The sequence below is a fragment of the Mustela nivalis genome (genome assembly GCF_964662115.1).
Source record: "Mustela nivalis genome assembly, chromosome: 10".
Taxonomy (NCBI): domain Eukaryota; kingdom Metazoa; phylum Chordata; class Mammalia; order Carnivora; family Mustelidae; genus Mustela; species Mustela nivalis.
Genome location: NC_139029.1, coordinates 73,569,745 through 73,595,227, shown reverse-complemented (window position 1 = coordinate 73,595,227; position 25,483 = coordinate 73,569,745). Strand labels below are relative to the sequence as shown.

Genomic DNA, 25,483 nt, shown 5'->3' with positions numbered 1-25,483 from the left:
ATGGCATTTTTCTTGTTGGGTGAACAAGAAAAATCTACAATTGTTTCACTGTATCAAGAACACTTATGTTAAGAGTGTTAAAAGAACAAAAAACAATGAAACAAGAACCTATCACATAACTGGTTTTCTGAGGTGTGAACTTCTTAGGGGAGTTCCACTGGGATATACTTCTATGCTCTGCTTCAAGCAGATCCTCACCAGACAGATACCTGTTCTGCGCTTAACCATGAAAACCGACCAGAAAGCGCGTCCATCATGGGCTTCCAGTAGCCATAGGCGTGGTGAGCACCTATGGTGCTTTTCCACTGACAGAAGCAGTTTCTCATGAATCCTATAGAGGTTGGAGAAATAGAGCTAGTTGTTCCTTTTTAGCAAGAGCACTTGTAAAATACAGAAAGGGATTTAGTAAATACCCCTTTTACACTGAGTTGATCCATTAAAGGACTTTAAAAAAGTCAGCAGTTCATTTACCTGAGTTTCCCATTTAAAGGCTAAATGCAATTGAATACTTTTTGCTTATAAATGTGAACCAAAACTCATGACATTAAAAAGGGCCAGAGTCAGAAAACTGAGACTCCAGATGAAGTTTGAGACTTTGGAATTTTTATAAAATCCAATAGAAACATCTATGAATTTTCCTTCTTCATTAAAGCATAAAGTCACAGAACAATACTGATTTATGGACTGTTATTTAGAATTTAGGTTAGGGGTCAGCCTGTGACATCATTAAGCAAGCGAATCAGAGTCTTTTAGAATTGGGAGCAAATTATTACAAGTGATAAAACTACTTACTAGTCCCTTACTTCAGTTGTGAAGCCCATGTGAGATTATGAATTAACACTAGATAAAGACGTCAGCACGATTGATTTTTAACCTGAATAGATCCCTTTTGAAGGGTGATATAGAAAACAACTATAAATTTTATCCAGAAAAGTAGTGCACCCAGTGTTTTACCAGTAGTTATTTAAGCTTACCTTTCAAGAGGGTGTTTTTGTCATACTCAGTCATGGAGAATCTTCCAAGTCTTTAGTTTGTTTGCTTAAAACAAAGAGGTCTGTGTTTGTAAATACAACACATTGTTCATAATCAGGATCCTAACTATGTTCTGGAATCAAATATTCTCTCCCATAAGAAATACAGCCATGTACTCTTTTAAACATATCATTTCAATTCTAGGTGGGAAATAAGTTATACAAAATCACTGTTCTGATACTTGGACAAGAGCAGAAGTCATAAAGCATCCTAGACTTCTTGATTTCATTATTAAACAAATGAAAAGCATCTCTTTCCCAAATCTTCCCTCCATAACAACTCTTTGCATCTCAAACACGACTGAGGTACGTGTGTCTGCTGTGTAGTTCCTAGAAGTTGTGTTCTATACGTGACTCGGAGCAGCACTGTGCGAAGTCACTGGGATCAAGGCGTAAAATTTAAAAGCAGTTAGTTTGAAACCCCAAATCATCTTCCTAGTTCCTTTCATTGTTAAGTCACAAAACTCTCCTAGGTGAGACTAGAGTTCTGAAAACAGTCAAGTGTGAATTTATTACATAAAACAAAATTCCCACAATCAGCAATACCAGTCTTGGATTGAGGGCACAAAAAGTGTTTTCATTTTCCTGTTATACACAGCAGAAGAATCAGGAACAGATTTTGCCCAAGATGCATCTACTAGGTTGGATTAAATACAAAGATAAGGAAAAGCCCTGCTGACCATCAAGCAAAAATTATTTTCTAGGTGACATCCACTTAGCAATTTGTTCACCCTTTAAAAAAAAAAAAAAAAGTAACAGGACCATTTTTGATGAGATGCTTATTTTAAGCCAAAAAGCAGAAGGAGTTCCTGTGTCTGCAACACTCGCATCCACAGCATAGGCAGGGTTACGGGAGCTCAGTTTGTGGGGATGTGGGTTATTTGGTGGAGCAGGCAGAATGGGAAGCGGTGGCCGGCCCCACCGCCGCCTGGGGCCACCAGCACACCTGGCTACAGGGCCCCAGCTCTATCAAAGAGTGCTTCAGCGGGGAAGATTTTTTCCATCTGATGTACCCACATATCAAGATATCAAAGATTATTACATTACTAAAAAACCAGGCTTCTGATTCTGATTTTTAAATTTAATTACCTATTTTAATTAAAATAAATTTAGCTTCTCTAAGGTGGTTCACCAGTACTACATAGCAATATTCAGATGGAGGGCGGGGGTGAGATGGGGGGAGGAGAGCCCCTGTACTTTGTTTTTAAACGATATTTTTAAAATTTTGGTGAGAACGCAAATCAGTTATAAGATGGGAAATGACCAATTCAGATCAGCTCAGCATGGAAGAGATTACTGTCTTCACTCACGTAACAAAATCCCAGCCTAACGATCACATGGATCGTCAAGTAGAGGAAATAGCACAAGTGGGGTTCTGCTGGAGATGAGGAGAAATTTTGAAAACAATGGTCTGTGGCAATGCACTTCTGTGAATTTACCCTCCAGAGGAGAGTCTTCTGTAGGACGGAGGACTTGGCCAGTGCAGAAGGCAGTCAGTAGGACGATGACTAGTACAGACTCCTTGGTACATACACAAGGAAAACACATATAAGGACCCTGGACAGGTGTAAACAAGCAAAATAATCACCTTGGCAAAATATGTTTTTAAAAAAGACCAAAAAGCATGCAACTTAAAATTCCCTCCCTTTCACGAGAATGAAATGAAACACACAAAAAAACCCCCCAGATGGAACCACCTGTTTCTGTCAGTAGAAAACAATAATAGATACATTAGGTTCCAGGACAAATAAAACTTTAAAATATTAATATTGAAAAAATACAATTAAATTTTTATTAAAAAATACAGACTCCTTACTCAATCTCTGTGTACATTTTGTGTTGTGTGAAAAAGAAAAAAAAATAAAATAGGAAAGGCATTAAGACTACCTAATTATTTATACTGTATTTGGTAGAAGCACGGTTCAGTGAAGCTTTAAAGAAAAAGAAGTTATTCCGCTTTCATTTGCTCCCGGACGTCCGAAGGCAGAGTTTCAAACAGAGCGTCTTCCACAACCAACCCAGCTCTCTTCAGGGCTCGGCAGTCTCCCAGTTCCGGAGGGAGGATTTCAAAGTGATTGCCTTTAACGTCTAAGTAGGAAAGAAATAACAAATTCCCGATTTTCGGTGAAAGTACCGAGAGGCTGTTTTTCCCTATCTTCAGGGTTTTCAGTTTCTTGCAGAAGTAGAGTTCATCGGGAAGGCTCTCTACTTTGTTACACGTGATGGAGAAGTACTGTAAACTCTGCAGAACTCCGATTTCGGGTGGGATGAACCGGATGTCATTGTAGGACAAGTCCAAATACCGGATTTTGTTACACAGGAAGAGGTGGGAAGGCAGCACCTCTATTTTGTTGTGACTGAAGGCCAGGCGCTCCAGGCTGGTGAGCTTCTTGATGTGCTCCGGGATGTACGTGATGCTGTTGTGCCACAGTTTGAGCACCGTCAGCTTTCTCAAGTGCTGGAAGCTAACGATTTCCTCTATGGACTTCAGATTATTCTCCTTGAGGTCCAGTTCCTGGAGGCTGAGCAGACTGAACACGGCATGGGGAATGCGCTCCAGGTCACAGTGGACCAGCTCCAGCTCCGTCAGGTTGGTCATCTTCTTCAAGTTGTTGAGCATCACCAGCTTGCTGCCGTCGTTATGGATGCACATCTTCTGGAGATGGCTGGCCACGTCCACCACGGCCTGCGGGATCTTGGAAACGTTGCTTTTGATAGAGAGAATTTTAAGGCTTTTGAGATCCCGCAGAGACTCAAGGGTGACGTTTTTGGAGATATCATGACTTAGAGAGCCGACCAGATAGAGCTCTTCCAGATTCCGGAGCCCGTACATCCAGGGGGGCAGCTCCCTCATGTCATCAAACTTGACGCTCAGGACCTTGAGGTTCTCCTTCAGGAAGGAGAGTGCTGCACTGTGGATTTTGACTGAGCACTGGTGGAGTGAGAGCTCCTGGAGATTGTCGAGCTGCGCGATGGTGGCTGGGATCATCACATTCTTGATGATTTCAAGTTTTAGAGACTGCAGCTCTGTGATCTCAAAGACCGTGTCCGGAAGGCCAGAGAGCATGATGAGAGGGAGTTCCAGCCGGTTATGGGCATTCATCTGCAGCTTCTGCCTCAATTTATCGGGAGTCCACTCGTTATTTAAGTTCAGCTGCTTTAATTTGTTCTCGCTCACTTCAGACAGGAACACGGCAAATCTCTTGGAATACAGCGGGTCATACTGGTCTATCATATGAAGCATGAAAGCAAAGTCATTTTTCACATCTGGAATGTCGTCAATGCCGGTCTCCTGGCGGACATACTCGAAAGAGTATTCCCGTAGAGAACGGTAGAACAGCCAGTATAAGGTGTAAAGGCACGTCAGTCCGTAGATGCTTACAAAACACAGGTAGCAAAAGGACAGTTTTGAGAACAAGTGGGCCATGGTGTGATTACAAGAAAAATTTTTATATCCGGTCATGTCCTGAATGTCAACATTGCAGTCCACGGTAAACTGAACTTTGGAAACCAGGGCGCTGTTGTACGCGATGATGATGAGGAATTTTATGACCTTCAGCACCGTCTGGCGAACATACATGGCATAGAGTATATCGCCTTCTTCGACATGCAGCCTGAACTTCTTCACCTTCTCAAACAAGGCCTTCGCTTGCTCACCTTCCTTCTTATCCAGGGCCCCCGCTGTGGACTTGTCAACCACGAACTTCTCAGGGATGGACTTTAATGACTGAGAGTTGACCAAGCTGCCTTCCGGTCCAGACTGGATGGTGTTGGACCTGCTCATGTTGTTCTTCCTGTTGTCCTTTTCCTCGGAATCCTCCCCAGACACTTCTGATAAAGCCCGTGTGGTCCAAGGGGAGTCAAAACACTTCCCCAGGATAGAGATGAAATGCTCTATTTTGGAGCTGGAGCCGGGGAACTTGAACCAAAAGTTGCTGCAGAGCATGAAGACCAGGGTATGGATGAGGACTAGGTAAGGAAAATACTTGGCATACCAGTGGAGGGCTCGCTCGTAACACATCTGGTTTATAAAACTGTACTGCTGGAGGTCCAGGTCTGTCTTGAGTCCTTTCATCTCCACGGTGGCGGGGTTGGTAGGCGACGGCTTAGGGGGAGGCAGCGGGGTGGTGCTGGCAACTGCCTGAGAGACATTAGACACGGAAGAGTGATTCTGAGAAGGCTGGACCCTTTTCGGAAGGCAGATGATCTTGTCTTGCATGACCTGAAACACACAAGTAATACTTTCAAATTATATTATTCAAAGAGCTCTGATAATGTCATTAGTGTGAAGACAGCAGCAATAACATCCAATAAACGTCCATTTCCTTTGCCTGGAGAATACAATGTTCGATTCCGGCACCAGGATTTCATTCCCTGCCCACGTGCCGGGAAAATGAATTATTTGACTTTGCTCGTCAGGTCTAAGTTATGACATAGAACACAGTGGTTTTCTTAGGCCACAGAAGAACTTACAACAAAGTATTTAGAGAACATTTGTGTGTTTAAAAATTTTGCATTTCTTCTCTCCCTGGAGCCTGGGAGAATCAGTCATTGGTGTGGGAATTATATCCCCTTATCAGACTGGATGGCTCCCCGGATTAGATGGGGTTGTGTATGGGAATTAACAGGATTGGCAGGAGGAAATGTGGAAGAAATTCCTGTCTTGATCCTCTCCCCTTTACTTTCTACCCATATCCTGGATTGCATGCATAGATGGATGCAAATGGTCTTCATAATTCACTAAGCTTTTATAAAGACCATTTCATCTCTCTGAAGAGAGGTATAAAAGAATAAGAAGCACTCCATAGTAAAACAATTAGGTTTAAACTTGCTGGCTTTTCACATAAGACATTACATTGAAAACTTTAATCTGACTACCAATATCATAATTTTTGGGGGGGAAAAAACAAAACAAAACCTGTAAGCCCTGAGAATGTCCAGGAGTCTCCTACCATTGCGACTTGGGTAAGAGAGGGCATCTTCTTGCAGATGAGGGAGCAGGAGGCAAAATACTGTTTGAATCAACTGGGAGGAACAGTCTCACCACTGAGGAGACCAAGGCACAGAGAAGTTAAGTCACTTGCAACTGTCGTTGTACTCAGGCCACCTGGACCCAGAGCCCACATTTTTATTTTATTGTACCACATTTCTAAATTTAACCCAAAAAGATGCCAATTTGACTTTATCATAATAAATCAGCATGTGCAAATTATGTTACAGGAAAAGAGCTTACTTCTTCAAGATCCTATGCAAATAAAAATGAAAGAATGAGGTTAAGGGGAAGAGAAGAAGTCTCACTACAAGAGTTACAAAAGCTTTGTCCAAGAAGATAAAGTGGGAAGCAATTATTTACTATGTCAGTCAGGAGATGTAAGGAAGAAATCACATGTCACTGCATTTCTAGAATCTGGTGGCCACAGAGGTATGCGAACTGAACAGTGGTCTTCAAGCATTTTTGTAAAAAAAAAAAAAAAAAAAAATTTAATAGAGAGAGAGATCACAAGTAGGCAGAGAGGCAGGCAGAGAGAGAGGGGGAAGCAGGCTCCCTGCTGAGCAGAGAGCCCAACTTGGGGCTCCATCCCAGGACCCTGAGACCATGACCTGAGCCAAAGGCAGAGGATTAACCACTGAGCCACCCAGGTGCCCCGGTCTTCAAGCATTTTTATCACTTGTCAGAGAAAAAATTGTGCGTGCCCACTCAGTATATGTATGTCTATTCATAATTATATCCACAAAGCACTGTTGAGCCATATGTGAAATATTACAAAACCTTAATCCTTTGAAGCTTAAAATAAATACAGGTATACCTTGAAGATCCTGCAGGTTCGGTTCCAGACTACCACAATAAAGCAAATACTGCAACACAGTGAGTCAAATGAATTTTTTGGTTTTCCAGGGCATGAAAGAATTACATTTACACTATACTACAGTCTATGTTTTTTTAAAGATTTTATTTATTTATTTGACAAACAGAGATCACAAGTAGGCAGAGAAGCAGGCAGAGAGAGAAGGGAGGGGAAGCAGGCTCCCTGCTGAGCAGAGAGCTTGATGCGGGGCTCGATCCCAGAACCCTGGGATCATGACCCAAGCTGGAGGCAGAGGCTTTAACCTGCTAAGCCACCCAGGCACCCCTACTATAGTCTCTTAAGAGGGCAAAGAAGTGTCATGTTAAAAAAATGTCCAGGGCACCTGGATGGCTCAGTGGGTTAAGCTGCTGCCTTCGGCTCAGATCATGATCTCTGGGTCCTGGGATCGAGTCCCACATCAGGCTCTCTGCTCAGCAGGGAGCCTGCTTCCTCCTCTCTCTCTGCCTGCCTCTCTGCCTACTTGTGATCTCTCTCTGTCAAATAAATAAATAAAATCTTTAAAAAAAAAATGTCCACCATCATCTGAGCTTTCAGCAATTTATAATCACTGGTCATGGATCATCAGAGCAAATAGAATAATGAAGAAGTTTAAAACATTGGAAGAATTACCAAAATGTGACACTGAGACAGGAAGCGAGTAAATGCTGTTGGAAAAATGGGGCCAACAGACCTGCTCGACACAGGGTTGCCACAACTCTTCCATTTGTGAAAAACACAGTATCTGCGAAGTGTGATAAAATGAGGTGTGCCTGAATAGAGTTTCCATTTTTATCTCACATCTCAATGCACACCCTTTGCATTTCTGGGGGCTGAAGTACTCTACTTTGGAAACCCCTGGAACAGAAAATAGCAGGAGGACGTCTAGACAAATGGCAGACTACCCTTAAGGACTGTAGAAGAGAGACAAGCAATTCGGCCTTTGGGGTCATGTTCTGGATGCATTCCTGCTCGTGGTCTCATTTAATGCTCCTACAGTCTGTGTAGTAAGCAGAAGGTAACGGTGAGAGATGAGCAGGGAAAGGGAGTGTTTCCCTGAGCACTTTCCCCAAGAGTGACACCTTCGAGCTACTGTATTCATATGGCCTTGTTGTGAGAAAAACACGGAAGACTTGGTTTGTGGAAGCAAGATCAGAAGGTAAAAAGGCAGGCACCTTCTTAAAGTGCTAACTCCCTGCCAAGCAGCCAGGCAGAGCCCGTTCCTGGCCCCTTGCCCAGCACTTCCCCAGGCTGTTCCTAATGGAGGAAGACGATAGACCTGTGGAGATTGCTTGCACAGGGTTTCAGGATAGGCATTGCACCAGGGAGCTAAGCAAATGGGACAGACAAGGGTGGGCTGGGCTCCTGCTGGGCTCCCCTCAGTGGGATGGAAGCCCCATCCTCTTGGGGCTATCTATGGTTACACAGTGGGGCTACTTTTTACTATTCTGCATAAAGGCACCCGATTGGCTAGCATCTGCCATGCTAAGGAGGGAGGCAGGTCATATTCTTGCCACTCTACAGAGGAAAAAACCAGCTAAGGTTCAGAGAATGTCAGTAAGTTGTCCAAGTTCACATAGCAGGAATTTAAACCCGTCTTCTGTTTACAGCCTAGTGTTCTTCGACGCCTCCACACGTCTTCTCATCTCACCGAGCTTCTGCTGCGAGGGCTTCACAGAGAACAGCCCAGAGTAGGGGAGGGAGACCGAGCTGGCCTCCCCAAGTTCCTCTCAGTCTTCTGATGCCAGATTTCTTTTTCAGTCTTCATGAAGACAATTTTTAAAATGTGCCTTCTTCAATTGCAGGAGGGGAAGGACAGTGATCTGCTTTCCAGCAGCTGCTAACTGTTCTGAAGTGAGCACAGGGTAGAAAAAATGCTGGAATTCAGTTGCTAAGGACAAGAGCTGCTCCTGCAGTTGAGAGAACATCTCATCGGAAGCCTCCAGCAGAGATGCAGCTCAGAGTAGAACTCCCCCAAAATGTGAACTCCCCAGGACTACAAGAAGGAACAACGCGGGTTCAGCGTGAGGATTTAAACAGTAAAATGGCCACGGTATGGTGGAAGGAAGTTGCCTCCTCCATGTTAAAGAGACACAGTATTTCTGAACATGGTAGCATTGAGAACTGGGTGAAGGATCTGTGTTTTCGAAGGCACGGTAAAAGAGGGAAAGACAGACAAAAGTAAGGCAGCCAGGCTTCCTAAAACAGCAGCCGCAACCCCAACAACAAATGGCACAGGGTGCTTTGTGGTATCTTTGTAAAAAAGAGTATCTTGCAAGAACTTGAAATTCTTTGTTTCCTCTTTTCTGCTTTTTGGAGAAATTTGTTAATTAAACCTATATACCTCACTTCTCTGTACATTTATCAGTCCTTTAAAGATTAGAGCACCGAGGGACGCCTGGGTGGCTCAGTTGGTTAAGCAGCTGCCTTCGGCTCAGGTCATGATCCCAGCGTCCTGGGATCGAGCCCCACATCGGGCTCCTTGCTCCGCAGGGAGCCTGCTTCTCCCTCTGACTCTTCCTTCCACTCTGTCTGCCTGTGCTCGCTCTCATTCACTCTCTCTCTGACAAATAAATAAAATCTTTAAAAAAAAAAAAAAAAGAAAAAACCTTACGGAAAGGCAGCAACATGGATCCTCAGGGTTCTAGGCTGCTGGTGCAGGACTGAGGGAGAGCATCTGGGGGGTGGGCAGGGACAAATCCACGCCCCCCACACCCCTCGCTCCTCATCAGATCATACACACACACATCACAAGGCAGAGGAATTCCACCATTTTCATCCAGAGGAAACCCTCAGAATGTCTTTGGAGGAAAAGGGCTTGAGACCAGTAGCTACAATGTGTGTTTGTGAAGGGAGATGGAGGGGCAAGGAGAATGGGGTTGGGGGGAGAGAAAAAAATGGAAAAGTAGGATAAACCAGAGAATCCAATCCAAAAATACAGCAAGGTGAGAAAGTTATTATCCTAAAGGCAAATATAAGAATAATTCTTGAATAAGAATCATCTGTGTTGAGGAAAATACCTGAGTTGGTTTGGGAACTGGGAAGGGAGGTATGCAGAAGAAGGTGAGTCGCTGAGAGCAAAGGTCAGATGCACCACGGCAACAAAGAGAGCCAACCCTACACTATATTGGGTTGAACAGGCTTGGAGGTGGGAGGAGGTGAGTCAGCAGAGCAGAGAGGGGCTGGAATCAAAGAAAATGGGTCAGGCAACATGGTGGGAGGCTGGAGTGCATACTCATTATTTCTATTTTGAGCTATAAATACATTTCAGTCTTGCCCAAAACTTTGGTAAAATCTGCTACACAGACACAGACACACACATGCACACACACAGAGCTTTTGTGAGTTAATTTTATAAAAATCACAACAAAAAGGAACAAACTTTCATGCTTGGGTTAAATCTGTACAGACAGGGAGAATTTGCCTGCGATGGTAAAAATCTATGATCTAAAACTGTTTCCATGGCAGCAGGAAGGAGGACCAAGAGAACCAAATCCTTCCAGGAGTCTGTAGAACTTGGAGAGGGTCATGGGTCCGGGGGCTGGATCCATCACGGTCTAGATCATAAGGAGCAGCTAATGTCTAGGTGGCAAACATGTATAAAATGCTCTTTCAAGGCCTTACAACAAAAGGCCTGGAGGGATAAAAATATACAGGTAAAATTCTTCCATCACTGTGCTAATATCCAGGTAATGCTTCTGAAAAAGGAACCCAAGGGTTTCAGGGTTTGCAGAAATAGGCTCAGTAGAATTTGGACTCATAAATTCTCATTTGTAAATTATTTTGAGATAACATAACAGCTGCGTTTAGGGGGGGAAAAATGAAACTTGTTGTGTTTTCGAGAGAGAGCAAAAATTCAAGCTGCCTTAAAAAAGGAAAACAGCCCTTCCAAACCATGCTTGAAATGCTGCTCAGATCTAGGAAAAGAAATAAAATATTCAGATCATAATTATCAAATTTATACCAGCAAAGAGATGAATTTTTAAGCGGAATATGGGCGTACTATATCACCTATTGAAATGCCTCACACGGTCAAGCCTTTGGATGGTAGCTGTCACTATTTTAAAACATTAGTGATCATGCCTCCATCTTAGATTGTTTGAGGCAGCTTTGATGACAGTTATTTGAGTCTCAGTACTTTGTTAGAATTATAACAACCACTATGATAATGTAAAAACAAGATCTGCTTAATTTAGACAATTTCCAGAAACCGCAGTGCTCGCAGTGCGGTGAAAAGCAGAACCCACCTGCGGTAACAAAGAAGTATCACATTTGCATGAATGAGACACCAAAGAGCAGAGGTTAAAACAAAACAGAACAAAACCAAACCACTTAGCTTCAGAGAAGCTGCTTGAAATAACAAAGACAGAGCAACAGAAGTAAGTGCCAGCTAATCTCTAACACTCCGGAGATAGAGAGGACATTGATGGGAGGGGCAGAACAGGAGAGGGGAGTTGTTCTGCGCATGCCCTCCGGAGAAGGCAAGCATTTTGGCCTCTCTGCTCTATGTCAGATAGTATGTTAGGGTTACCAAGAGCAATAAAGTCTTCAAGGTCCAGCACTCGAGAAAGACAACTAATCAGCAATCAGTGTGATAACTGCTCAACCCCCTGCTCGTCTTTCACAATGAACTTTATAATCAACTTGCCTAGACCCAGAAGGGGGGAAAAACCACCTTGGTGGTATTTTTATTGGAATTAAATTACTTATAAATTAGTTTAGGAAGAACTAACATCTTTATGGCATTGATTCTTCTCCTCCACGGTGTGTTTCCATTGGTTCCCATTCAATTTTAAGACTTCCAAGAGTGTTCTATAGCTTTCCTTACATAGATTGAGGACACTTAATGTTATGCCTAAATATTTTTATTATTTGCTATCATAAATCTTTTTTTTTTTAAACACAGATGGTAGAGTCCTTCTTTCCTCCTTTCCTACCTTTGTGCCATTCCTTAGAAAGTCTGGTGAGTCTGGTGGATGCTCTTCCAGATCTCTATCTGTGCATTTGCATATCTATGACATATAAATGCATGGAATCTCACTATATGAACTGTTCCTCCACCTTGAGCTTTTATGTCCTGAAGACCCTAATGCGTTGGCACACAGGGCTCTATTTCATTTTGAGGACCAAAGAATTCCTAGTGTGGGGATTAATTTACTAAAAACTTTTCAAAGATGACATTTCAATGATGCATTTAAGTAATTTTTCTACTGAAACCAATGTCAATGTCAAAAAATGACACATCGTCTCACTTTATATGGAATTCTACAAAACGGGACAGAGAACGATGGGCAGTCACCAGAGGTTCTCAGCAAAGTTTTGGCACCAGAATGTCTTGGCAATTGAGATCTTCTGTATCCTGTTTGTGGCAGTGGTTACAACTTTTATGCATGTTTTAAAACTCAGATGTAGACCTTGTTTTGATAAAGAGTACATTCTTGAAGATGGCAGGGTTAAATGAGATGTAATATTAACAATACCCCACCAGCTTTAAAAAAAAAATTGTTCTTTTAGACTTTGCACCTGCCTGTGATTTTATTTTTTAGGTGTCTCTCTTATGGATCTTAAAAAAAGAAAAATCCAAACCAATCGCCCTTTTTATAGTGAATTTAACTCATTATATTATTTTGTTCACTCATATTTGGATATTTACTAGTATTTGGACTTATTTCTGTATTTTTTTTTATTTTTATATATCCCTTTCCTTCTTCCTGCCTTCTGCTGCACTGATCATACCACTAGCTAGTTCCTATCCTGCCCCACCTGGTTAGTAAGGTGTAGACTGCATTTCTAGGAAGAAGCTACTTAAAATTTCTTAAAACATACATATTTTAAGTTCTCAGTATTGAAACCCTGTCCCCAAGCATGTTTGAACTACCCAGTGAACTACCCCGTTGCGCTCTTGGGCTTTGTTTCAGTTTTTTCTTGAAACATACATTTAAAAAAAAAATGACCTATAGTTGGTTGAGGTTATTTGTAGGTTTATGAAATCATGAGCTCATCAGTTTTCTTCGTTCCTGCATCTTCTCTAAGTAAATTCCTTAATAATTCTTTTAATAAGGGTCTGTGGACTGAAAGTTCATATGCCCTGTGTATCTGAATGTGTGTCTATTGCTTTCATTCTAAAAAATTCTCTCTTGACAGCAGTTTCCTTTCTACACTTTAGAACACTAGTCCATCTTCTTCTGGCCTTTATTTTCACTGCTGGGAAGCCTGCTGTCTGATCGAGTTTGTTCTTTAGTGGGCAATCTAGCTTTCTCTACGGTAGCTTTTAAGATCTTGCCTTTAATCCCAGATCCTCTCCAATTTCACTTTAATTTTGAATATACAAGGATTAATCCTGCTCAATATCTGTAGCTCAGGACTCAACTTTATTCAGTTTTGGAAAACTTCACCAAAATTCCCTTAAATATTGCTTACACATTTGCTCTATCATTTCTTCCATTTTTTCCCCCCATCATTCCTATTAGATGGATGTTAGAGCCTCTCACGGATCACCCATGGGTGTGGGTGCTTTTTAATTTAATTTTAATCTGGGTAAACACCAGAATCTTACCGAATTCATAGTCTTATTTTTCATATTTTTAAATTCAGTGACTTTTTTTTATTTCTATGTTTTCTATCCATTTGCTCTTCCGTCACAGCTCCCCAAATTTTTAATGGTATATTTTTATCTCTCTGACCACTGTAAGTATATTTACTTGAACTTCATTATTTGGTTCAAAATGTAGTTTGGTCTCAAGTAAATCAATGGACCAACGGCTGATTTTGCTGAGAGCCTTCTCTGAGAGTAGTTTTCTTCCTGTGCCCTCAGTGGGAGGCTGGTTCTGAGGTGGAGATTGTCTCCCACCATCTCCTGTGTGCTCTTTTGTGGTTTCCTGCACCAACCCCCAGCCCCCCAACCCACCATTGGCTCTTATCATGGCGTTCTGGTTGTTCTGCTCCCATGTCAGGGTCTCACAGATCCGGTTGGGAAATAGCAGGCAGGCTGGCTCTGCTCCTGGTTGGGAGGCTCGGTTTCCTCAGAAGCACCAGTCCACCACCCGGTTACTTGTCATTCTTTTCAGCTTCCTTTTGGGGAGTGGGGGCCTTTGGCTTCAAACAGTAACCAGGCTCTGGTCTCTTATCTTGTTTCGTGCATTTTTAGCTCCCCTTGCTGGCGGGAGCGCAACCCCTGGCTGCTACTGCCTGTCCTTGGCTCACAGCCCGGCAGTCACTTCAGCTCAGCCCCACTCAGTGGTCCGTTCCTGCTCCACAGAAATGCTCTCTTGTTTTCAAGTCCATGTAGGCATTTAAAAAAAATCTCCTCTTACACTTTATCGTGGCTACCTACATTGAACAAAGCAAGCGTTTTTCAAGTACAACACTTGCTCTAGGATCTTTTCCAAGAAGAAAAATCTGCGTGTGTGTGTGTGTGTGTGCGTGTGTGTGTGTGTGTGTTTTAATATGAAAATTTAGTCTCAAGACTATGAAGAATCAGCATTACTTGGGCAGTGCCAGACAAGGTACACCTGTCATGCCGAATCCCTCTCTCTATCACACAAAGGCTAAATTTCTTTATGCGTCTCCCAACAACAGCACGAGAGTACGTATTGTCCTACAACCTTAACTATTAAGTCCATTACTCTTTTTCTGTACATTAGAACCCCAAGATTATTTCCCTCATCTAGACTTTAAGTCACAGTTATGACTATATTACCACTAAAAGAAGTGAGAACTTCTTTGCTGCGTATGATAAAACGGCAGGTGTCATTTCAACATGCTAAGTTGTGATCCAGGCATATTCTTTAGATTGGGGTTGATTCTTTAAAGAGGTAGTGGTTTATTTATTTATTTTTTTAAGATTTTATTTACTTGTCAGAGTGAGAGATAGAGCAAGAGAGCAGCAGGCAGCAGGAGAAGTAGGCTCCCTGCTGAGCAAGGAGCCTGAGGCGGGACTTGGACCAGAGCCAAAGGCAGATGCTTAACTGACTGAGCCACCCAGATAATTTGGTTATGGTCTAGTTACAATCAGGTAGATGATAGCCACAAAAAGGCAGATGGGCCAGTATGAAAGTGATAAACCCTGTCCTTTTCCCACCCCATAGATTCAAATACAGCTGATTCCAAAGGGTTCTATCCCACAGCTAATCATCTAGATTTGCCCCCAATCTGACATTAAAAACAACAACAACAACAACAACAACAACAACAACAACAAAAACCCCTCTCCTATACCAACAATGACCTAGCAAGAAACAGATCCTAAAGACCTCTTTCCTAGGACTTGTTCAGAGATATTAAGGATAGAGTAGTTTCAGCTTTATCAGCTAGAACTTCTTCTTCTTCTTCTTTTTTTAAAAAGATTTTATTTATTTACTTGACAGAGATCACAAGTAGGCAGAGAGAGAGGGGAGGAAGTAGGCTCCCCACTGAGCAGAGAGCCCAATGCGGGGCTTGATCCCCAGGACCCTAGGATCATGACCTGAGCCGAAGGTAGAGGCTTAACCTACTGAGCCACCCAGGGGCGCCCCTCAGCTAGAACTTCTTGAATATCCACTCTATGTTAAGCATCATAGCAAAATCAAGGAGGCATAACCAAGGTTTACTCTTCTAAAAGCACTTCGGCTCTATTGGAGAGACATAGAGTCACATGAAAAGTCACACAGGGGTGCAAACGAGGCATGTATACACCAAGTGAATGGTGTGGTAAGTACAATGAGCACTCAGGCTTGGAGTGAGGGGGTAGGCTTCATGGGGTTGGAGCACCTTCACTTGGACCTTGAAGCTACTGGACTTGGATAGGTTATGGGAGGGTTAAGGTCAGAACCTCGTGGGTCCAGAGGCAGGAACAAAGAGTTGCATGGGAAGAGCCAGAGAAAAGAAGGGAAAGATGGAGTGTGGCTCTTTCTCTCTGAGGCAGACTCAATTCTCCCGGGAGAAGGGAGAGATACAAGGGAAGGAAGTTAACATTCATGTCTCCAAGTTATCAGTTAATGTACAAATTTAACTCTCCCAGAAACAAGGTGCTGGAAGATAAAGAAAGCACCTATTCTCAAGAGACAATATTTGCCTCCATCAGTGACAGGATTCACTCTGAAAATGCAGATTTCACTTCAGGGCTAACCGGTGGAAATATTTTATTTTTTTTAAAAGATTTTATTTATTTATCAGAGAGAGAGGGGGGGGAAAGAGCGAGCACAGGCAGACAGAATGGCAGGCAGAGGCAGAGGGAGAAGCAGGCTCCCTGCTGAGCAAGGAGCCCGATGTGGGACTCGATCCCAGGACGCTGGGATCATGACCTGAGCCGAAGGCAGCTGCTTAACCAACTGAGCCACCCAGGCGTCCCCGGTGGAAATATTTTAGACACAAACACATCTTGGTGAGAAAGAGAAGGAACTGAAAAAGTAGGAAAGGTGGTTTTAGGGTGGTGAACACCAAAATGGGTTCATTCTCAGCAAATGTCTGATTCATAGGTCTTCCTACTCTGCAAGGCTGGTGTGTGTACATTTGTGTGTACATTTGGGGGCAGTCACCACGAAGCACAGACACAGACATCTCCAAGCACCACACCCGGCATCCCTCTCACCAGCACAAACCAGCACCTGTCTCCAGGGGAAATGGGAACACATAACTGCGAGGTGTGCGGTTCACTGTGTGCCGTGTGCATTGCATCTGCCTTCTCTTTAAGGATGGCGCTTAAATCTTATGTGATGAACAGGTAATAAGACACTGTACGGAGGAAGTCTACCTATAGCCAGAGAGTAACAAGGAAGAGAGAGAAGAAAACACCAGTCTTAAGCAAACTGCCCAATTTTAAGGTGTTTATTAACAAACACAAAGGCTGAGTAAAATGTCTGTTTTTATTGGTGGCTCATTTCCTCGACAGCAACGGGAAAAGGAGAAGAAGGAAAAAAAGTCATACCTTGGCACTTCTGATGTGCAGAGTCAATGTGCTCAAAGCCAAATTCAAGGGAATGGAGAGAGGAATTGATTAAAATGTGTATTTTTGAATTCATGAGTTCTCTCAGTAGTAAGGTATAGCAATAGTTCACTTGCTATAGGGTTCATCTGTACTGACTAAAACCCAGGCATCAAGCACTTCTTCTCGGTCCTGTATTATCAGAAATTTCTGTGCTCGAGGGACTTGAATGCCATTAGTCTGGGAGAAGAATTAAACACTGAAAAAGTTAAAGTTTCTGGAGTTATTACCATATAGAATAAGGACATATAGTTAAACAGAACAGGAAGAGGGAGCCTGGGTGGCTCAGTTGGTTAAATGGTTAGGCAGCTGCCTTCAGCTCAGGTCATGATCCCAGGGTTCTGGGATTGAGCCCCCCAGTAGTCGGGCTCCCTGCTCCGTCAGGAGTCTGCTTCTGCCTCTCCCTCTGCCCCTCCCACTGCTAGTTTGTTCATCCACGCTCTCTTTCAAATAACATCTTAACAAGAAAAACAAAACCTGAACTGTCTTTCAAGCCCTGGTTTGCCCCCTATCATAGCAGATAAGGAAGCAGGTTGATTGTTCATCATTTTACCTCCCAGACCAGCAAGCTCTCTAAACGTTGACTCCATCCTTAACTAACACTGCCTGGTACAAATTAGGTATGCAATAAATAAAAGGTGAATAAGCAAACACATTTTCCCACCAAAGGGAAACAAACCACAATGGTAAGCACGCACACTTATAAAATCGGATGCCAGTGAACATCTGGAAATGTATGTGTTCGAGCTACCTTCCTCTGAGATGAAACAATTCATTTCACACATCTTCCAAATTGCCAAATGATGTCTGCCTTGTGATTCCTAAAGCTGGAGCGGAGTGGTCACTCATTTAAGATACATGAAGAGGAGCCAGAATTGGAAAGCAACATCCATTTATTCCTCAGTCAGAAAGAAACCATCACATCTGCCTTAGAATCACATCTACATTTGATACTTCCCTTAATAAAGGGGATTCTCCTACCACTGTAAATACACTGACTTTTCAAGGGTGAGGACGACTACACATTATAAACGTTATTTTAATTGACTATTTTTAGAGAGAGCACGGGTACGATTTTGTGAGTGTGGTGGGGGACGGGGAAAGGAGAGCGAGAATCCTAATCAGACTCTGTGCCCAGCGCAGAGCCCCAACGCAGAGCTTGATCTCATGACCCTGAGCCAAAATCCAGAGTTGGTCACTTAACCGACTGAGCCACCCAGTGCCCCAAATATTAATTTTTTAAACCTTTGGTGAGTCTGAGACTTTCCGGTTATCAAGGATGCTCTCATTTCCTGTATCTTAGTGGTATCTACATTGTGTTTTCTTCTCCATCTGAGGTTGGCTGCACCAGGATGCAAAAGGAATTAGAGGGAAAAAATTAAAAAATGAGGGAGTGGATCAGATTCAAAACCATTTTTGCTTCATGGCATTTTTCCCTAAGCCAAGTGGACTAGTGAATTATTTGATTCTTGGCAATTTAAGATTTAAGTGGAAAGCATTTCAAAGTCAAAACCACATGAGAGAATTTAGAGGATTTAAAAGAAACTATGGGTAAACATTAGGAAACTACAGTAAATAGTTCACAATAGAGAGAGTTTGTTTCAGTTGCCTGTGGAATTTAAAATATTTATAGTTACGCTCTTGAAATAATGAAGGAAAAGATCTTTTTGAAACAATCTCCAGGAACTGAAATCCTAGTTCTGCAATCAACTGACTTACCCTGGACACCCTGTAGTTCACAGATAAATGTGTGAACAAGACTAAGATGAAAGAAATTGGAAGAGTCCAAAGAGAAACATAAATCCTCTGGGCTATCCAGACAATAGTGCTGTAAACCAGCACAAAAATGCATAATTCTAAACAATGCAAGCATACAAACAAAAAAATTATACTGAGGGATTTTTTTAAAAAATGGTCATTTATTTTAGAAATTTACTCTAATAATCCAAGAAAAATTGCTACAGTACTCAGCAAGTGAATGATGTCAAGGCTGTGGTCAATCTTATGTGAAGGGGAACAGAGGTTACCGTTTATGAGAGAATTCCTATACCTTGTTATGACGTCACGGAAGACTAGCAGGTAAAGCAAGAGATGGCAATTCTTAGTCATTAGGTTTGTTGGGTGGTAGGAAATCATCATGCTTTTTGGAAGCTAACCTATCTGGACTCCAGAAATATCATTAACTTGGATAAGAAAGATGCCACACCTTCCAGGTAAATATATCTTTTACTTTGCAGGGTGAATTTCAGTTACTGATATTTTTCTGACTTATCTAGATAGTTGACCTCTGGGAAGAATGCAAGATTCTTCTTTGTTCCTCCCTACTTTCTAGGAGAAATGGGGCTAGTAGTGACAGTAGCATTAAAGTAAAAGTAGGGAGGCTTGGTGCTCTTAAGATGGGCATGCTCTTAAGATTAGTTCATTTGGATTCTTTCTTTAGAGCTTCCCTTGGGAGTCACTTTTTTTTTTTTTAACTTTTATTTTTTTAAAATTGTTTAAAAATATTTAATTTATTTGACAGAGAGAGAGAAATCACAGGTAGGCAGAGAGGCAGGCAGAGGGGGAGAGAGAGAGAGGAAGAAGCAGGCTCCCCGCGGAGCAGAGAGCCTCATGCGGGGCTTGATCCCAGGACCCTGGGATCATGACCTGGGCTGAAGGCAGAGGCTTTAACCCACTGAGCCACCCAGGTGCTCCACTTTTTTTTTAAGATTTTATTTATTTGACAGAGAAACATGGCGAGAGAGGGAACACAAGCAGGGGCAGAGGGAGAAGCAGGCTTCCCGCTGAGCAGGGAACCTGGTGCAGGGCTGGATCCCAGGACCCTGAGACCATGACCTGAACCTAAGGCAGACACTTAATGACTGAGCCACCCAGGTGCCCCTGGGGGTCACCACTCTGAAGTCTCTTTTCTTCCTTGAAGGTGGTATGATATGATGGGTCTGGAGCCCCCTCTCTCTTGGAAGCAGACCGTATCCAAGGAGTGCCTGGGGAAGGTAGACCAGAGAAGCTCTCCCCTTGGCTTTACAGTGAATCAGCAATCTCTTCCCCTCTCCTAACCCTCCCTTCTCTCCTCAGTCTCTTCCTTGCCTTTCTCGCTCTGGGCAGGCAGACATTAAATGCAGGGAAAGAGGATACTGAGGCTTTTTTGAGCTCTCCTCAGCCCCTCTTCATCCAGATCACATAGCCTTCAGTGCTTAGGCAAAGGAAGGCCTTGTGACTTATCTGAGGTCTGCCTTAACTCAGCAAAAGATGGATATAGTGACTTTAGGTGGGGCAGAGCTGGGCTTTCATCAAATGTTCTTTTGACTGGTCCTGTCCTTTGTCTACCAAGCTCCTGTGTGGTGCTCTGGGAGAGAAAAGAATTGAGCATCTGGCCTTTATCTTAGACCTTTCTCAATCTGCTTCGCAGAGAACCCAGCTAATCACACTTTGGGCTATAAGGAAATGCACCAGATGAAGGCACTTGAAGTATATAGTTAAAGAGACTAAAAATAACACATTTCTATTTTATCACCACTTTTTCACAATAAATTGTGAAATGAAGATGATGACTATCCTGCTCATTTAATAACACTGAGGTTCAGAAAAGCCATGTGTTTTACCTAAAAACCCATCTATGGGAGAATTCATATTTTCTGTTTGAAATCTGCGGGAAAGACTTTACTTTTCTCTTTAAATTTACTTGATGTAGCTGAAATTATAAAAATCAACTCAGGTTTTGCATTTCCAGTGAGCATGAGGCTTCTTACAAGGTAAATGATGATGTAATTGATGGTCTGTTTAATAGACAAAAGCCTTGTGGTTGATGGGGTAGAATTTCTAAAAATATAAAATTAAGTGACTAACCAATATCGTCATACACAAAAGTGGTCCAGAAGGAGGTATCTCTACATGCTCTCATCATGCATTAAGCATTTCTGAGTCCAATATGTAGCACCTACATTTTATTTTCTTCTTTTTTTAAATTAAGTTTTTATTTTCTAAAGATTTATTTATTTGAGAGAGCACACACAAGCAGGGGAGGGGCCAAGGGAGAGAAGAGAGAGAATCCCGAGCAGACTCCATGCTGACTGACCACGGAGGCCGATGCAGGGCTTGATCCCACGACCCTGAAATCATGACCTGAGCTGAAACCAAAAGCCATCTCTCACCCAACTAGCCACCCAGGCCCCTTTAAATTTTTATTTTAATTTCAGTTAATGTAAAGTGTTCTATATAGCACCTATATTGTAAAAGTTAACATCATTATCCCAAAACATAAGCTAACATGTTTGAACTTAAAGCTACAGAGCCTTAGCTTTAAGTATCAGTGCAAAGACTCTCACCAGTCTGAAGGACTAATATGCTTGGAGCTCAATTTTAAAATAGCTGACCCTAGGGTACCTGAGTGGCTCAGTGGGTTAAAATAGCTGACCCTAATATTGCCAGTTAGCATAGTTTACTTCTTAAGAAAGCTAATGTTTAGGACTTGCTATTATATGATGAAAAGTCACTATGCATTTTAAGAGCCTTTATTTCTTTATTCTTCAGGGAGAAGATACCCTGTTAACATTAAAAAAAAAAAAAAAAGAAAATGTTTAGGACTTGCTATTATATGATGAAAAGTCACTATGCATTTTAAGAGCCTTTATTTCTTTATTCTTTAGGGAGAAGATACCCTGTTAACATTAAAAAAAAAAAAAAAAAAGAAAAAAGAAAAAAAGAAAAAAACCCTGAGTCTTCTTTTGCTATAGAATCTTCCAAGTGAACATATATTAAATTTTACTTTGCCTCACAAATCGTATTCCTTGTAACACACCATAACCCTTTCTTCCCCAGGAATGTAATTTAAAAATCATCGAATAATGAGTATTGACAAACTTGATTTCCCCAGGTAGACTTAACTGTTCTCCATCATTTGTAGTCATTGCAAACAATGGTCATTGAAACATGACCACATGTGAGCATGAATGTACACACATGCTACAATTATCTTACACTTTAGATGGATATATATGAATGTTTATCTTTGTAACAGTGCAAACAGCTTCAGAGCCAAGACCAAGTTTTGTGTTGTTAGAACTTAGCATATAACAGAGCGTGTAAAATAAAATGGTATAATGAATGAAAGAACATGTTATTTTGCCTTTCTAACTATTCGTTAAGCTCCCTGGAGCAGAGATGGACCCTTAATTATTTTGTTTTCCCCATAAAGCCAAACATAGTCCTCGGCACCTAGTCACCATTCAATAAATACATACTGATATTGTTGAAATTTGCAAAAATTTCATTGAACAGAATACTTCTCCCTATCACCACATATACTCAAATAGAAACTCTATATTAATCTGTCAAGGATGTTATAGAAGAGATTTGTCTATTGGGTGGGAACCTATAGTAAATCACCTCAATTCCCTGCCAATTCTGAAATTCTGCTGTTTATTTTTTAAGAAAATTTAATTAGTTCAGGACTACAAACTTTAGATAATAAAATAACCAACTATTATGAAAGTATGACCATTACTCAAGAACCACTAAATTTTAAGTTAATTTTTAAAAATCCCTGAAAGACTAAAGTATACTAAAGAGTTAATGAACATTAAAAAAACAAAAACAAAAAACGCCCTGAAAAGTCCATTTGAAAACTGGTTGTTTAGAATGAAGAAATCATTTTCCTACAAAACAACATGGAGGTTTTCAGACTTCTAGGGAAGCTCATAAAATCCCATCTCTGGGTACAAGATCAAGTATTAATACTGTTCTAGAACTTAATCAGTACCCACAATATGGTTTACTTCGGGATGTTGGCAGTATACTTCTCTGCACAACATCTGAATAAATGGGCAACTGTCTGGATAAGAAAAACCTGGTTTTCACCACAGCAGTCAACTACGATTTTATTATAAGATAACCACATATGGTCAAAACATAACAAATTCTCAGTTCTGTACAATATATCCCACTGGTCTCGCAGAGCTGACTTTATAACTTCTTCTGTGTAGGTACCTCAATTTCTGAAGTTTCTTTGCTAAAAGAGCATGATTTTTTTCCTACACAAATTTTGGCTGTACTTTTCCAGCACACGAGGGCATATAACCACATATTAGTCAGGTTGTATTGATTTGTAGCACATTACTATAATACATCTTCAAACAACTTGTTTTTCCAAGTCTGTTGCTCAAACATAGGGCCTATCTCACTTCTTTGTCACTAGGCTTATGCTGATTATTATTTTTTTTTTCCCAAAGATTTTATTTGTTTATTTGACAGAGAGAGAGAGGGAGATCACAAGTAGGCGGAGAGGCAGGCAGAGAGAGAGGGATTAGCAGGCTCCCTGCCAAAGAGAGAGCCCAATGTGGGGCTCGATTTCAGGACCCTGGGATCATGACCTGAGCCGAAGGCAGAGGCTTAACCCACTGAGCCACCCAGGCGCCCCATGCTGATTATTCTAAGAATGATGCTTCCTCCGTGCTTACCTAGTCCTAGAAGGCTGCATTTAATCTCTGATATTTCCAAAGGAAGATTACTTGCTACTGGCTGCTTTTTCTACTTTTGGGGGAAGATGTGATTTTTATTTCCTCCTCATTAATTACCCCATACAAGTTTTCCTCTGTCAGTTTATGATTCAGTTTTAAGCTGCACATTCATACAATTGTTTTTATTAAGACAGTCACTGAATTCTTCGGGCTGCTGAAGCATATTAATGCATCTACCCCACACATTTCTTGAGTCCGTGGCAAGTCTGAGACAAGCAGGTGGGCACAAAGATGAATCAGACACACATTCTGCCTTTTCGCAACTTCAGGACTTGTAGGAACAATGAGGTATGCTCTTGACATTTTCTGCCACGCACTCTGGCTAAAGTGTCGACCAAGGGTCATGCTAATTGCTTTGGCAATTCATAAGGTCCTAGGTCCCCAAAGCTGTAGGATTAAGTTCTTTGTCCTAAATCTCATGAGTCAGACTTAAATCTGAAAGCTTCACTCTGAGACCTCTGATATTTGTGGGAGCGCAGTGCTCCCAAGTACTGGTGGTGATGCTCAAGGTAGGTTAATGCTGATGTCAAACCCGATGAAAAGGATGCAAATAAGAAAAATTGCAAGGGGCAGCACTCCCTTATGCTCCCTCTGGACCTGGCACACTGGCCTCTTCTGTTTTATTGTTAGCATTCTCTTCCTCTAGATACCCACAGCCCTCCCTCTTTCAGTTCCTTTAATTCTGCTCAGATGTCACCTTTTCAGAGAGGACTTCCTTGACCACCCTTTTTACAGTAGAAGGCTTGTCACTCTCTCTCCTTATAGGGCTTTATTTATTTTTTTTATTTTTGGAATTTTAAAAATTTATTTTTATTTTTTTATAAGATTTTTATTTATTTATTTGTTAGACAGAGATAAGTAGGCAGAGGCAGGCAGGGGTTGATGGTGGTGGTGGGGGGGGTGGAAGCAGGCTCCCTGATGAGCAGAGAGCCCAATGTGGGGCTTGATCCCAGGGCCCGGGGATCATGACATGAGCCAAAGGCAGAGGCTTTAACCTGCTGAGCCTCCCAGGCACCCCTGGGCTTTACTTTTCACAAAGCACTTCTACCTAATGTATTTTAAGTTGATTATTTTTTTTTACCAGAGACTTGTCATTTTTTATCACTACCTGACCTCACTGCTTAGCACTGTTTATTACAGAGAACAAAGGAACATTGTTTGCATGACACACTGATTCTTAGGCCATGTGGAAGGTCATCTCCAAGGAAAGAAAACTCACTATTTTACATGCCATTTTCAGAAAGTTCTAGACTTTTTGAGAGTCTGGGTTGGTACTGAGCCAAAATCTTTCTTCCTAAAACTTGTTATTAGTTCTATTTGGTGTTCTAGGACACAGCGCCTAAGTTTAAGACATTTCAACTTTCATTTGCTGTCTATTCTCATGCTCCCATCAATCTTCTCAACTTTAGGCCAAGCATACCTTCCACCAGGCCTCAGGGGGTGTGGGTTTCTCTCTTGCATTGGTCACAGTCTCTGAAGTTATGGTGTGAGATACCCACAAATGGATAGACCTATCTTTGGGATTCAAAGCTCTCAGCCCCTTTCTACAGCTGTTAGAGTCTCACTGTACCTTACCACTTGGCAAAAACTGTGTTATCTACTCTTCCTTGTTCACTCATCCCTTCATTCCACAGAATGGTTTCTCGTGAGTACTTACACCAATGTGCTATTACCCTTGGCCCTGGGGCTAGAGGATAAACTTGACATGAGGCATGACCTTATGGAGTTTAGATCACTTAGAGGTATTTCTTCCAGCAGATTTTTGCCTTTGAAACAAAAGTATGATGAGTCTTACAGCTAATGACTCTTCTACTTGTGGAATTTGGAGTTAAGAAATTTCCAGCTTGGAAAAGAAAAAAGAAATTTCCAGCTTGTAAAATACAACGGAAATATTTGCACAGAGATTTAGAAGTTTATAACTGAAAAAAAGGATAAGATTTAAATGGAGCACTTGACTCTATAAAGAATAATTAAATAAATTAGTTCATATTGTTGGGGTGGTGTGTGTGGAGGGGGACAGGGAGAGGGGAGGCTCAAGGATAGAGGGCTGAATTATCCATATTCCTCCGTGCATAGTAATTCTCATTCCTACAGTGCCTCTTCCTTCCTCTATTCCTCCTCTCTTTCTTTCTT

The 25,483-nt window shown here is 41.8% G+C and overlaps 1 protein-coding gene across 1 annotated transcript in view; it reads right to left on the bottom strand.

The window, feature by feature from the left end:
• Positions 1-1,516: 1,516 nt before the first annotated feature.
• The window catches only part of LRRC8C (leucine rich repeat containing 8 VRAC subunit C), a 79,963-nt gene continuing 55,996 nt past the window's right edge, over positions 1,517-25,483 (bottom strand). Inside the window, exon 3 of the mRNA XM_082688626.1 lies at positions 1,517-5,253. Within this exon, the coding sequence (XP_082544752.1) occupies positions 2,980-5,253 (2,274 nt within the window). The 3' untranslated portion in view covers positions 1,517-2,979. The remainder of the gene's footprint in view (positions 5,254-25,483) is intronic.